At 40.5% G+C, this 14,602-nt stretch overlaps 2 protein-coding genes across 3 annotated transcripts in view; one reads left to right on the top strand and one right to left on the bottom strand.

The window, feature by feature from the left end:
* MRPL47 (mitochondrial ribosomal protein L47) overlaps positions 1 to 14,602 on the top strand; it is a 36,100-nt gene that overhangs the window by 14,791 nt on the left and 6,707 nt on the right. For both annotated transcript variants that reach the window (XM_040480824.1, XM_040480825.1), the window contains exons 4-5: positions 7,593 to 7,689; positions 13,126 to 13,256. In XM_040480824.1, the coding sequence (XP_040336758.1) occupies positions 7,593 to 7,689; positions 13,126 to 13,256 (228 nt within the window). The remainder of the gene's footprint in view (positions 1 to 7,592; positions 7,690 to 13,125; positions 13,257 to 14,602) is intronic.
* On the bottom strand, positions 12,605 to 12,987 carry LOC121034027 (non-histone chromosomal protein HMG-17-like). Its single transcript, XM_040480829.1, has one exon. The coding sequence runs from the start codon at positions 12,985 to 12,987 to the stop codon at positions 12,715 to 12,717; it is 273 nt and encodes a 90-aa protein (XP_040336763.1). The 3' UTR covers positions 12,605 to 12,714.

Raw genomic sequence — 14,602 nt, 5'->3', positions numbered from 1 at the left:
GTGTAACAGGAAACAAAGTATAAAAATTTTAAGTAATTATATAAAACACAAGAAGTAACATAATTCAAAATTGTTTTATGGTTCTAAATAAGACCTTAGGTCTGAAAGTAGTCAGCTGAAAATATTTATTGGCACTTTCTCCAACTTATAGGAGGAAGTTCTCCATACAGAGGCAAACTCCATCCCAGAGTCATGTATGCCTCCTGCAAGTCCCCATTTAAAGTGGCCATGAAAGCAAAATAGGGGACCCTGCAAGAGCTCATTGGAAGAATTGATCAAGTGCATTTTGGAAGATACAGTGCAGGTATACACATGAAGCAATAGCTAATGAGCTTTTGCAAAAAATAGCAAAACTTCAGAGATGTATTAAAACAGTATTATCTCAAAAGAACTATTTGAAAATAGACATTATCCAGGGGTGCCTGGGTGGCTTAGTTGGATAAGCATCTGACTTCAGCTCAGGTCATGATCTCAAGGTTCGTGGGTTCGAGCCCCATGTCGGGCTCTGTGCTGGCAGCTCAGAGCCTGGATCCTGCTTCCAATTCTGTGTATCCCTCTCTGTATCTCTGCCCCTCTCCCGCTCGTACTCTGTCTCTCTCTCAAAAATAAAGAAATGTTAAAAAAAAAAAAAGAAAAGAAAAGAAAATAGACATTATCCAGTGATACAACCTGTAAGGTTGCATATTCAGAGACTGTGAATTTGGATAAGAATCCAGAATCAGATAATAGGTTAGATGAAAGACTTTTGGAATTCTGAACCTTCTAACCCTTCAGAAAAAGCAAGTGAAAAAGTAGTTCATCACAAGATCATGATGAAGCTGTTTCTGAAAGCCCATAATGAGAAAAAAAGATGTTGCCCCCTTTCTCAAGCATTTGGGAAATGCACATAAGGGTGTTTTCTTTCCACTTTCAGCTAAAGAGTTGGGAGAAGCAAACAGGAAAAGGTATGCAGGCCTGGTCTGGACATGTTGATAAAGCTGTCTTGTCATTTCTGCTTCATTTCCAGGAAATATTTACTTTCAGGTCACTAGATGGTATGCAGGTCCAGTCAGGGTTTAGTGATATCTTTAGATGTGTCATGTGAATCCAGGATTCTATTCCTTGGAGTTTGGTGGCACGAGGGTTAGTTAGCAGTTTCTCATGCAGGTACGTACCTTCCCAGCAAGGTTGAAGAGAGTAGTTTTGGAGTTTGGAGAGTAGTTTTAGTCTTTTTCAGTAGATGAAATCTCCAGGTTGCAAAGTGTGATGCTTAAGGTTGCCATCTCCAGGGAGTGCATTGTGAAAAGATAGCTCTAACAAAGCATGGTTAGTTTTAATGGAAGTAATTGGGCCTTTACAATATTGATGTCTGTCTTCCTTCTATCAGCTCTGGGTCACAGGAGCCAGGGGCCAACTACAGTGGATGTTCTGTGACTATCTCATGGGATGAAAGCTTATGAATTTCAAAGGGGGTAGATTTGAGATTTAGAAAGACTAATAGCAGTGCTTTTGGCCAGGGTATTTGGAGGGTCTCTACAAATTTTGCCCAATTGAGTCTTTTTTTTTTTTTTCTCAACGTTTATTTATTTTTGGGACAGAGAGAGACAGAGCATGAACGGGGGAGGGGCAGAGAGAGAGGGAGACACAGCATCGGAAACAGGCTCCAGGCTCTGAGCCATCAGCCCAGAGCCCGACGCGGGGCTCGAACTCAAGGACCGCGAGATCGTGACCCGGCTGAAGTCGGACGCTTAACCGACTGCGCCACCCAGGCGCCCCGGATAATCTTTTTCTAACAGAATTTTAGCCACAGAAGAAGCATTAACCTATCTACAAGAGAAAGCTTTGGTGAGTGAGAAAACATACAAACCATGACTAAAACATATATACATCCATGAAACGGGGGAACTGTATGAAATTCATTTGTGTGAACAGGTTTCTTTGTATTGCATTTTGGTGGGACAAGGGAGGTAGGCACTGTTTGTTACCTTATTAACATTTCCCCACCAATATTGATTCATGAATGCTATCATGTGAATAGATACTGTTTATGCATATACAGTGGTAATTGGGAATTTTAGATTTTCTGGTAGGGCAGGATTGTTACTTGATCCAAACCAGAGTTCTCTCTTTCTTATGGAACAATTAATTAGATTTCCAATATTGTTATTCCCTCTCTGGGGCAATTGTTGGGTATTTCTGATCATTTTTTTTCCAAATTACTGTTTGGGAGAACATCCCTTTGGACCATGACAGAGGTTTGGCTCCTGGTTTTCTTGAGAGCAGCGTTTTAGGCAGAAATAACAGTGAGGTGGTTTCCTTTGGCCTCCAGGAAGTTAAGTCTGGAATCCCCTGGAATATTAATAATAGCCAGAGCTTTATATGTAAGTGATGAATCATTAAATTCTCTTTATTTAAAAAAAATTTTTTGGGGGGCGCCTGGGTGGCTTGGTTGGTTAAGCGTCCGACTTCAGCTCAGGTCATGATCTCACAGTCCGTGAGTTCGAGCCCCACGTCGGGCTCTGTGCTGACAACTCAGAGCCTGGAGCCTGTTTCAGATTCTGTGTCTCCCTCTCTCTCTGCCCCTCCTCTGTTCATGCTCTGTCTCTCTCTGCCTCAAAAATAAATAAACGTTAAAAAATTTTTTTTTTTAATTTTTTAACGTTTATTTATTTTTGAGAGAGAGAAAGAGAGACAGAGCACGAAGAGGAGAGGAGGAGAGGGAGACACAGAATCCAAAGCAGGCTCCAGGCTCTGAGCTGTCAGCATAGAGCCTGATGCAGGGCTTGAACTCACAAATTCAAAGTTGGTCACTTAACCGACTGAGCCAACCGGGGGGCCCTACTAAATTCTACTCTTGAAACCAAAAAAAAAGAAATAAATAATAGCCAGAACAGCCAGTATGAACAGCCAATGGCATATTGGGACGCCTGGGTGGCTCAGTCGGTTAAGTGTCCGTCTTCGGCTCAGGTCATGATCTCGCGGTTCGTGGGTTCAAGGCCACGTCAGGCTCTATGCCATTAGCTCAGAGCCTGGAGCCTGCTTCAGATTCTGTGTCTCCTCCTTTCTCTGCGCCTCCCATGCTCATGCTGTCTCTCTCTCTCAGTAATAAATAAACGTTAAAAAATTTTTTTTAAGTATGACATCTAGTAAATTTTGGACATAGGAGTCATTTTTAATTTTATCCCCATTAGATGTAAGGAAACCTTGTTTCCATAATATTCCAAACTCATCAGCTACTCTAAAGGCATACCAGCCATTGGCATAAATGTTTGTGGTTTTGTCCTTGGCCACAATACAAGGATGGTAAAGGGGATCCCATTACTATTTCTTTAGTGGTCTTAACTAAAAGGGTGGTGGCAGGAATGGCTCTGAGACAAGGGGGACTCCTGTGCCCCAGGGTGTAGTTGGTAGGTATAATGCCCTGTGTGTTGATGATGGTCCCCATGTTTTTGGGTGAGTACTCCCCCAAGGGCATTCCCTTCCCTCTTATCTAAGAGGAAAAAGGAAAGTTGATAATTAGCATTCCAGAGGGCAGGAGGCATTTATTAGGCTCTTCTTTAAAGTTCCCAAAGGCTATGTCTTCCCATCCTTTCCACATAATAAGGTCAGTCTTGTCATTTTTTAGTAAAGCATCTATAGAGTTAGAGCAGTAAGAAGTTTGGAATCTCATTTTCAACAGTAGCAAATAAATCCAAGGAAACCTCATAATTGGCGCTTAGTTGTAGGTTTGGGGAAGTTCAGGATGTCTTGAAGTCTACCTGAATCCAGATGTCCTTGTTCCAACATCAGGTGCCCTAAGTATCAAACCTAGTTTGAGCAAACTGCAATTTTTCTTTGGAGAGTTTATGTCCCTAAAGCCAAAACTTGTAACAGGTAGATGCTATTTTCCTGTGAAGAGTTTTGAGAAGGGAAGCAAGGAGGCAAATAATCTACATATTTTAATAAAGTAGAGCCTCCAGAAAACTCTGTCATCCACATCAGTTTTTAAGGTTTCTAAAAGTAAGGACTTTCTAGTCCTGGAGCATTATTGTCCAGGTGTATTTTCCATTCTTCCCAAGTGCAAATTTGGCTATCCTCATCAACTGAAATACTAAAATATGCACTGCATAGATCAGTTGTGGTGAAAATTTTGCTTTCAGTAGGATTGGGTGTCACTAACATGGGGGGAGGGGTTAGGAACAAGATGCCAAAGGATAACAATGTTATTTATTACTTGGAGGTCCTGGACAAACCTCCATCCTCAGCCATTGGGTTTTCTTATAGGTAAAATTAGAGGTATTACAGGGACTAGTGTAATCTTTTATTATGGGCTTGATGCCTTGCAAGGCTTCTTTATAGGATATTCATTAATTCTGGGGACAGGTTTTGAGGGATCTGTTTGAATCTTGATGGGAGATGAACTGTGGATTCTACCAATATCAGTTGGAGACCTCGCCCCTAAAGAGAACGGTAACTGATCCAATAGGGACAAATGATCAGTGTCCCCGGACTCCAGCTATAGTGCTGTTAGAGATGGAGCAAAAAAAGATGTCAAAGGGCTATTTTTTTAAATTAATTAATTTTTTTTTTTTTTTTTTTTTTTTTAGCGAGAGAGAGAGAGTGCAGTGAGCGAGGGGCAGAGAGAGGGAGAGAGAAGGGGTTCAAGGGTTCAACCGAAGCAGGGCTCATATTTTTACCCAAAGCAGGGCTTGAGCTCACCCAGTGTAGGGCTCAAACACACGAACCGTGAGATCATGGCCTGAGCCAAAGTCAGATGCTTAACCTACTGAGCCACCCAGGCACCCCAAAGAGCCATTTAATTTATCTGATTGGCTATTTTCATTACTGCTGTCAAATTCTAGAATTATTTCCCCATTTTGGAAGAAAGGAATTCTGGTATGGTATTTTTCTGAGAGATCTTCACCCAATAGGGGCAGAGGAACTGAGGAGAAAGAGTTCTGTCTCTCAAAGTGCCTAGACAAAAGAGGAGTTTCAGAGGCAGGAACCTGTTGAGGTCTGTTAAAGACCCCTAGTATTTGAACTGTTTTATTAGTACTCTGAGACAGAGGCTCCTTTATAGCAGTGGGAGATGGGATACACTTAACATTGTAGCTCTCATGTCAGTAGAGACAGAGTGAGATTCATTCCCAATCTGGACAGTGATTTCTCTGAGCTGATAGGGTTTGTTTGGAGTGTACTGTTTTTAAAATTGGGAAATTTAACACAAAAATAAGGATTTCTGGTTCCTCTTAAATAATTAGAAGTGCACTCTGGCAACACTGGACCTGCCTTCCTGCATTGTAACAACTAGCTGCTATATATAGCAACTGCCCCATCTAAATGGAGCCATACAGACCACTTTTTACCCATCTGTTCCTTCAGTGAGCCCACTTCACTTACAATTGTTTATCTGTCTAGGCAATGTAGTAGACATTTAAAGTTGTATCCCCTGATTTAAAGGTTATTTATCTTTCATGGCAGATTAAATAATTGTAAAATACTTATTAAAACCATTAATATTATTGGCTTACTCATGTGACAAAATAAGAAATATGTATTTGGTCTTTGTCTCCAATTCCTTGACACATAGCTCCTAAATCTCTTGGAATTTCCCAAGAGGAGTGTCTTGTTCTAATTCAGCAACTTCTAGTGGGTCCTTTGGTAGCTTCAGGACAGAGGCTAGTCGCCACAAAGACTTGAGGCATGATTGGAGGGTGGGGCTTTCAGCCTCATCACCACCCTCATCTCTGGTGAGAGGAGATGGACTGGGATTGACTTTAACCAGAATCATGATTTAGTCAATTGTGCTTATGTATGAAACCTCCATAAAAATCCCTGAATAACTGGGTTTGAAGAGCTTCTAAGTTGGTGAACACATGGAGGTGCTGTTAGGGTAACATACCCTGAAAAGGCAGGGACGCTATTCACCCCTTCCACACACCATGCTGTATGCATCTCTTCTGTTTGGCTGCTTCTGAGTTGTATCCTTTATAATAAACCAGTTCTATTAAATTATCAAACCAGAGGAGGAGGGGTCATTGGAAACCGAATTTATAGTTGTTAGTCAAATGTATGCGGGCTTTGGAACTTGCTATTGGCATGTGAAGTGGGGGGACAGTTTTGTGGGACTGTACCCTTCAATCTGTAATCTGGCACCACAGGTACTCAGTGTCAGAGTGCTGGAGAAGTGGTGTTGAAAAGTCAACGTCGGGGCGCCTGGGTGGCTCAGTCGGTTAAGTGGCTGACTTCGGCTCAGGTCACGATCTCACAGTCCGTGAGTTCGAGCCCCGCGTCGGGCTCTGTGCTGACCGCTCAGAGCCTGGAGCCTGTTTCCGATTCTGTGTCTCCCTCTCTCTCTGACCCTTCCCCGTTCATGCTCTGTCTCTCTCTGTCTCAAAAATAAATAAATGTTAAAAAAAATTAAAAAAAGAAGAGTCAACGTGTATTTGGCATCAGGATGGAAAAAAACATTTCATTTGGTGTCAGAAGTGTTATGTGTAGAACAGCACAGATTCATTGTAGAAAAATTAGTTGTATGAAAGCACTGTTACCGTGGGTTACTGGTGAAGGGATAGGGAGGGCTGTTCAGTATTCATCTTGGCTAAAACCTATTTATCTTCTGATTTTATCTCCTTCCCCAAAATTGTCTTCCTCCATAACTTAAAATACCCCAGTGCTTTTGTGTCATTTTCAGTGCCCTTGACATTTATTTCCTTTCCTTTCTTCCAGCTCTAATTCTCAAACATTTATTCACAAAACTTATCCCACTTTACCTTTGCCACTTTAGTACCTTTGGTTATGTTTGCTTTGGTTTCCTTTCCAGCCTAACAAAACCCATCTTTCTGAAGCTTGCTTTGATCATCCTGACTAGAAGAGATGTTCTCACCTCTCCCACATAAATCTTCCCTCTCTTGTCTGTACCACTCAGTTCACCACATCACACTACATTTTCTGAGGCAGCCTAGTGAAGTAGAAATAAAAAGAATATTGCACACAGGGAATCCAGATTATGAATCTTGAATTAGTTATGTGCCCCAGAATACCTTACTTCTGTCACCCTTACTTTCTTCTTTTACAAAGTAGAGGGGCGCCTGGGTAGCTCAGTTGGTTGAATGTTCAACTCTTGATTTTGGCTCAGGTCATGATGTCATGGTCATGGGATAGAGCCCCAAATTTGTCTCTGCGCTGAGCATGGAGCCTGCTTAAGATTCTCTCTCTTCCTCTCCCTCTGCCCTTCTCTCCAACCGCCTCTCTAAAATTAAAAAAAAAAAAAAAAAGTGGAAATAGTACCAACTCCAAAGGGTTGATGTGAGAATTAGATGAGGTGATATATATAAAGCACTTATTAGCACATTGCATGGCATGTAATAGGCAGTAAGTGAATGTTACCGTCCATCTTCTCTCTCCACTTGGAGTGTAGGGATTATTTTTTATATTTTATGTAACTCTCTTGGCACTTAATACAGTATGTGGCACATGGAAAATTTACTGAAACGATAATTCTTTGTAATGATGTCCTGTATATTGAGATTTCTAAAGGATTTTTGAGTACAGATCATTAGTTTTGATGTCAAAAACTATAGCCTTAATGTAATCATAGAATAGCATCACAAGCTTTGTGTTCTTTGATACAGGTATGTCCTACTGAAAGAAAGAAACATGCTCTTAACTTTAGAGCAGGAGGCCAAGCGGCAGAGGTTGCCAATGCCAAGTCCGGAGCGGTTAGAAAAGGTAACATTTGTGGAGGCTAGAGACTATTGTGTGGGATAAAGGCCAAAACATGTAAGTCTATGGTTCCTGTATTTCTTGGCAAGTAGATTTCTTTTTTAAAGTTTCTGCTTGATGTTTAGTAAATGTACAGAGTTGTGCAACATCACTTTTGTAGAATATCTCCATCACTCCAAAATGAAGTGTCATGCCAATCTGTAGTCCCTCCCCATTCCCATCTGCAACCCTCAACAGATGTGTGGACATGGGCTTTTATTTCTCTTGGGTACATAGATAGGAGTGAAATTGCTGGGTCATATGGTAAATCTATGTTTAACATTTTGGGAAACAGCCCAACTGTTCTTTAAAGTAGCTGCACCATTTAAAATTGCTGGTTTCAGTTTAGCCACTGCCCTACCAACCAGGTCAAAGTTTTGACTTCATTTTTTTTTTTTATTGTAGTAAAAAACACATAACATAAAACTTACCTTCTTAAATCATTTTTAACAGTATAGTTTAGTAGTATTAAGTACATTCACATTGTTGTGAAAAGGTCAACTATTGTTCAAATTAGGTTTTCTTCATCATTAAAAAAAAAATCCCCTTAGGTTCATGATTTCCACTCCTACAGGTAATTATTTGTATATGTTTCCTGTTTATCCAGCAGAATTTTTTTCTGCGTGTAGAAATGTGCCTAATTATTTTTATTTACATAATAAAATTATTACATAATTATTTAATACATAATTTATCTAATTTGGTTATAAACTCTTAAAAACTCTCCTGACATTTGTACTTTCACTTACCTAGTATATCCTGGGTACTTTTCCCTTTCAGTATATGTAGATCTGCCTTTTCTTTTTCAAGGCTGTACACATTTTTTTTTAAATGTTTGTTTGTTTATTTTGAGAGAGACAGTGCATGCGAGTGTGGGGGGAGAGGCACAGGGAGAGTATGAGAATCCCAAGCAAGCCAGATGTGGAGCTCAATCTCACGACCATGAGATGAGACCATGACTTGAGCCGAAATCAAGAGTTGGACACTTAACCAACTGAGCCACCCGGGCATCCCAATGGCTGTACATGTTTAAGCTATTTCTTCCATGTAGAAGTTTTGTGTTTTATTTAGTTGAATTTCTCAAGGTTTTTTTGCCTGGGTTGCTTACGAGGTTAATTCTTTGTTGATGTTTCTGTGCCATCGTAAATAGAACTCAGCTTTTTGCCTAACCTCAGCTGCTTCCCGTTCGTTCGTTTCCCCACGCTACTCACAGCCGTTATTGCCACACTGCCTCTGAGAGGGGCGGACCTAATATCCCTGCAGAGAGTCAAAGAATGTAGGGAGTAAAGTTTTAGTTATTTAGCCTCACTAGGAAGCAGTTATTCTGACTTAATGAAAATTGAATTCCATAGCATATTTATTTTTATTTGAAACTTTATTTTGACACAACATGAGATTGACAGAAAAGTTAAGAGAATAGTACAAAGGTACCTTTCACCCAGTTTCCCTAAGTGGATATTTTACCCATTTGCTTTATCCTTCTCTGCCTCCTTCTCTAAATAACACATTTTTTCGTCAGACGTTTAAGAGTCAGTTATATACATCCATAAATAATTAAGTATATGTTGTGAAAAAACAGGGATATTTCCTTACATAACCACTGTACAACTTTCAAAGTCAGGAAATTGATATAATACTATTATCTAATCAGCAGATCTATTTCATCAGTTATCCGGACGTTGTCCTCTAATTTATAGCAAAATAAAATTCTGGATCATTTTCCAGTTGTTATCTCGTTAGTCTTCTTTAATCTGGATACTCAGTCTTTCTTTGTGTATCAGAACATTGATTTTTTTGAAGAGTGTAGGCCAGTTTGGGTTTGTTTAATGTTTCGCATTATAATCATGATGATTGGCGGAAGTATCATAGAAGTGATACAGTTTTCTTCACAGTACATAATATTAGGAGGCACAGGATGTGGATTTGTTTTGTTACCGGTGTTCACATCAATAATTTTTTAGTGTGGGGTGCCTGGGTGGCTCAGTTGGTTAAGAATCCAACTTTGGCTCAAGTCACGATCTCGCGGTTTGTGAGTTTGAGCCCCACGTCAGGCTCTGTGCTGACAGCTCAGAGCCTGGAGCCTGCTTCAGATTCTGTGTCTCCCCCTCTCTGTGCCCCTCCCATGCTCACACTCTGTCTCTTTCTGTCTCAGTAATAAATAAACATTAAAAAATTTTTTGTTTAAATAATTTTTTAGTGTGATGTCTGCCAGGTTTCTCCATGGTGTATATAGTTACAATTTTTTCTTTGTATTGAGATCATATATAAACATCCTGTAATTTCTCAAACTTGCACTCACTGGGTTTAACATCTATTGGGCATTTTTTTCATCCCTTGGTTCATTCTACATTTATTGGTTAGCTTTCTTATGTAAGGAATGGCTTTCCCTTCACTTTCTTCTATCCTATCGCTGTGGACTCAGGGATTTCAGTTTTATTCAGTGAGTTATAATTCTTGAATACCTTCATCCCAGATTTAAGGACCAGTGTGGATTCCTTCAGGCTCGCCCCTGTGTTCTCATCACTTTTATGAGGCATAGCAAGTTGTTCTGGATTCATTTTGTACGTTTCCTGCCCCATCCCTGGAATCAGCCATTTTACAGAGGAATACCCTGATTCCTTTTAATGACGAATGATGTATTTAGAAACTAAGACCTGATGATTGCCACATAACATTTATAAAGCATTGAGATTTTATTTTCAGGATATTTGCTAGTTCTGCTATTAAGGAAAGTTATGGATAGCACATTGTTTATTTGTTGAATAAGCTTTTGTTAGAATGGTGCTGTTGTAAGACTTTTAAACTTCAGTAATAGATTACCCCATCTCCTTGCTATAAAAAAATACATTTTAGAAGTGAGCTTCATCCCCATAGGTCATATATATTGCACTTTCTGGATTAGTAAATTCCAAAAATAATGAAAGTTTTCTCCAGATAAACTGAACGTGATCGTAATTTTTTTTCAGTTTTTTTTTATGTTTATTTATTTATTTTTTTGATAGAGACAGACAGAACATGAGCAGGGTAGGGCAGACAGAGAGGGAGACAGAGAATTCAAATCAGGCTCCAGGATCTGAGCTGTCAGCACAGAGCCCAACGTGGGGCTTCAACTCACAGACTGCAAGATCATGACCTGAGCCAAAGTCAGATGCTTAACCAACTGAGCCACCCAGGCGCCCCAATCATGATTTTTTTTTTAAGCCTCAAATGTATGCATCTTCTCAGTTTTGTGACATACTACTAAGGAGAATTTATCAAGAAACAAAATTAAAAAGAATCCTTCTCAAGATATAAATTGAAGGTGTGGAAGTGTGTAAGGACATTCTTGGCTCTGGAAGAGTTAGGCTGAAAGGAAAGAAAGCTCTCCAAGGTTGGCTTGTTTTGAATAAAGTGCATCTAATTGATATTTCTGATTTTCCTTCTCATCTGGAGGCATGAGCATGAGTAATCGGGTATGATTTCCGTTAGGAGCCCCAGCATCAACCTTGCATGGGCAAACCCTAATGTAGTCGGTGAACAGCCAGGCTCACTAGGTTCCTAAGGGCTACACGGCACTTCACTCTTCTAAGTTTGTCTGTCTTCCAAATAGGATTCACCATTCTCACCCATCTTTTATTTCTCAGGGGTTTTGTAGAAATTCATTCAGTTAAGAGGAGGTACGTGTGGATTCAGCTGCTCAGTGTGGCTTTGATTGAAGTAGGGGAGAGCAGATACATAGAGTGTGAGCTGTGTATACAGGTTATGAGGTAGTCTATCTAAATTTGTGGCTTTCACATCTCTTTTGGATGCTGCAGCTACCTGGAAGTTTAGCTTTATAATCTAATCTGCCACCCTGTTTTTGAGGGCTCTTAAAAGAAACAAATGTGTGTATACAGTATTTCTATTTGTTATGATGCTCACAGGTAATACACATAACCGAAAAAATGCCTCAGTATTTAGAGCTATGAAAAAATTTAGCTCATCTGTCATTAGAGTCCCCAAAGATGAATATTTATTTATAAAGAATATATTTTGCCCTGCTAATATATTACTGTATACATTTTTAAACTTCAATAGAAATGTTAAAAGAAAGAGATAAAAATAAATAGGGGTTCCAGTAGGATCTTCTTGCATCTTGATGGATCATTGGAAAGTAGGATCAGGGTAGACTGATATTCCATTCTCCGTAATAGCAGCAGCTGCCAATCAAGTAGGAACATCTGTGTCGGGGCACCTGGGTGGCTCAGTTGGTTAAGTGTCCAACTCTTGATCTCAGCTCAGGTCATGATCTCACGGGTTCGTGGGATCGAGCCTTGTGTCAGGCTCTACACTGGTGGCATGGAGCCTGCTTGGGATTCTCTCCCTCTCTCTGCCTCTCTCTCTCTCTCTCTCTCTCTCTCTCTCTCTCCTGCTCACTGTCCCTCTCTCAAAAATAAAAAACATCCAAAAAGAATTTTTTTTAATGAATTTTAGTTTTTCCACACCACAAGGCATTTGTGCCAAGGTGGCTAATGTGGGTTGACATCAAGGAATCCCTCCTCCTGGAAGCCAGGAGGAAGTTTCTCAAAACTAGAAGGGAAGGGTGTTTTTCCCCTTGTATCAATCTAGCTTCGGAGATACTCTGTTAGTTACATATGCCCTCCCTCAAAACAACAATGAAGTGTTCTTTGTGCTAACAACATAGCTTAAAAAAAAAAAGTAAAACACAGGGCACCTGGGTGGCTCAGTTGGTTAAGCGTCCGACTTCCACTCAGGTCATGATCTCATGGTCTACAAGTTCAAGCCCCGCATTGGGTTCTGTGTTGACAGCTCAGAGCCTGGAGCCTGCTTCCGATTCCCTCTTTATCTGCCCCTCCCCTGCTCATGCTCTCTCTTTCTCTCAAAAATAAATAAATATTTAAAAAAAAAAATTTTTTTAAGTAGAAGACAATTCTGCATTTTTATAAAACTTGATAAATAGTATTTCAAACTGTACAGTCACCAGAAGTACACAGTTATCAAAAATCACACACTTCACTTGGCATCTCCAACACCCTCAGCTTTCCGTGCCTGGTCTGTTTTGGCATCTCTGTTTTCTGTAGGGCCATCCCCATCCTTGCCAGCATCAGCTTTCCCCTTTTTCCCTTTGGGTACCTTCTCTCCCTTTTGTGCAGGGGCCTTTTTAGGTTTGGGCTCTGGCTTTGGAGGAGCAGGTTTAGCAGGAAATCTTGCACATCTTCTCTGTGGCTCATCCTTCACCTTGGCTTTATGTCCTTTAGCATCCCCTTCATTCTTTCTCTTGGGCATGGTGGCGACTGTGGCAGGACATAGGCACTGGATGTGGGGATTCAGTGGAGCACAAACTTTGGTGGGGCCCGGGGTCCTTCTCCCCACCTTTCTGTTGTAGGTGATTGTTGAAATTGTATCTTCCTAATCTCTTACCAGGTAATAGATTCCATGGATGCCTTAGATAAAGTTGTCCAGGAAAGAGAGGATGCCCTAAGACTTCTTCAGACTGGTCAAGAAAAAGCTAGACCTGGTGCCTGGAGAAGAGACATCTTTGGAAGAATCATCTGGTACATAGTTTCCACTGTGGTTTTTCTAAGATGAGAGTGGAAATCTCATGCCCCATTCTCCTGTCTGGTATCTTTTACAAAAACTCTTATATGAAACTTATTACAGATGTATCTAATGTAAACAGAAGTCTCCAGACCCCTTTGGAACCCCAAGATATGAATGAAGGTAGCTTTATTTGGTAGCCCAGGCACCCCATTCTCATGATTCAATTATTTTTTAGTTTTTTTTTACTTTTTAATTTTTTTTATCTATTTATTTTTGAGTGAGAGACAGAGTACAACAGGGGAGGGACACAGAGAGAGGGAGGCATAGAATCTGAAGCAGGCTCCAGGCTCTGAGCTGTCAGCACAGAACCCAGTGTAGGGCTTGAACTCACAAGCTGTGAGATCATGACCTGAGCCAAAGTCAGACGCCCAACCGACTGAGCCACCCAGGTGCCCCTGTAGGTTCTTTATAACAGTGGTGCTTAATCTTCTGTCAATCATGTGACCTTTTGGGAATCTGGTGAAAGTTATAGATCTTTTACCCAGAGAAATGTACATATGCACATAGAATTATAGAGCATTAATAAACACCATGAAGCTAATTTTAGGACATGCACCTGCCCATTAAGAACTTGAGATTAGGGGTGCCTGGGTGGCTCAGTTGGTTAAGCTGCCGACTTCGGCTCAGGTCATAATCTCATGATTCGTGAATTTGAGCCCCGTGTCGGGCTCTGTGCTGACAGCTCAGAGCCTGGAGCCTACGTGGGATTCTGTGTCTCCCTCTCTCTCTGCCGTTCCCCAGCTCACGCTCTGTCTCTCTCTCAAAAATAAACAATAAAAAAATTTTTTTAATTAAAAAAAAGAACTTGAGATTAAAAAAAAGTTCTCAAAAAAAAAGAGTTTTCAGGGAATAAGGCCACATGAACCCTTTTCAAAAAAAGCATTGCTGCCATATCAGGATAAGCCCTAGTTCAAATTATGAAACTGTTTATTTTCATTAGTCTTTCCACCTTTTGTCCCGTGTCTAGCTCCCGAAGTCCTGTCAGACCCTGGGAAAGGATCTGATAATAAATATTCAAACTGAGGTATAAATAAATGAGGAAACCCAGTGTAGTCTCTGTCTTCAGGGCTTTATTTACATTTGGGTTGAGCTGCTAAAAGGAAGCATACTTAGTAGAATTTTTAATGTTGGTCAGCAAAAGAGGCATAGCAAAATAAGAGACCCTCCCTGTACTCTTGAAATTATACCACATAGTAGTGCTTATTCATTTGATAGGCTCTTTTTTTTTTTTTTTAAAGAGAGAGTGCACAAGTTGTGGGGAGGGGCAGAGAGAGAGAGAGAGAGAGAGAGAGAGAGAGAG

This window comes from Herpailurus yagouaroundi, unplaced genomic scaffold, assembly GCF_014898765.1.
Source record: "Herpailurus yagouaroundi ecotype Mexico unplaced genomic scaffold, PumYag 159, whole genome shotgun sequence".
In the NCBI taxonomy this organism is placed as follows: Eukaryota; Metazoa; Chordata; class Mammalia; order Carnivora; family Felidae; genus Herpailurus; species Herpailurus yagouaroundi.
This window is presented reverse-complemented; position numbering and strand designations above follow the sequence as displayed.

Bases quoted from the DNA above. Each gene is read 5' to 3' on its own strand.
- LOC121034027 (XM_040480829.1), bottom strand. From the start codon at position 12,987: ATGCCCAAGAGAAAGAATGAAGGGGATGCTAAAGGACATAAAGCCAAG.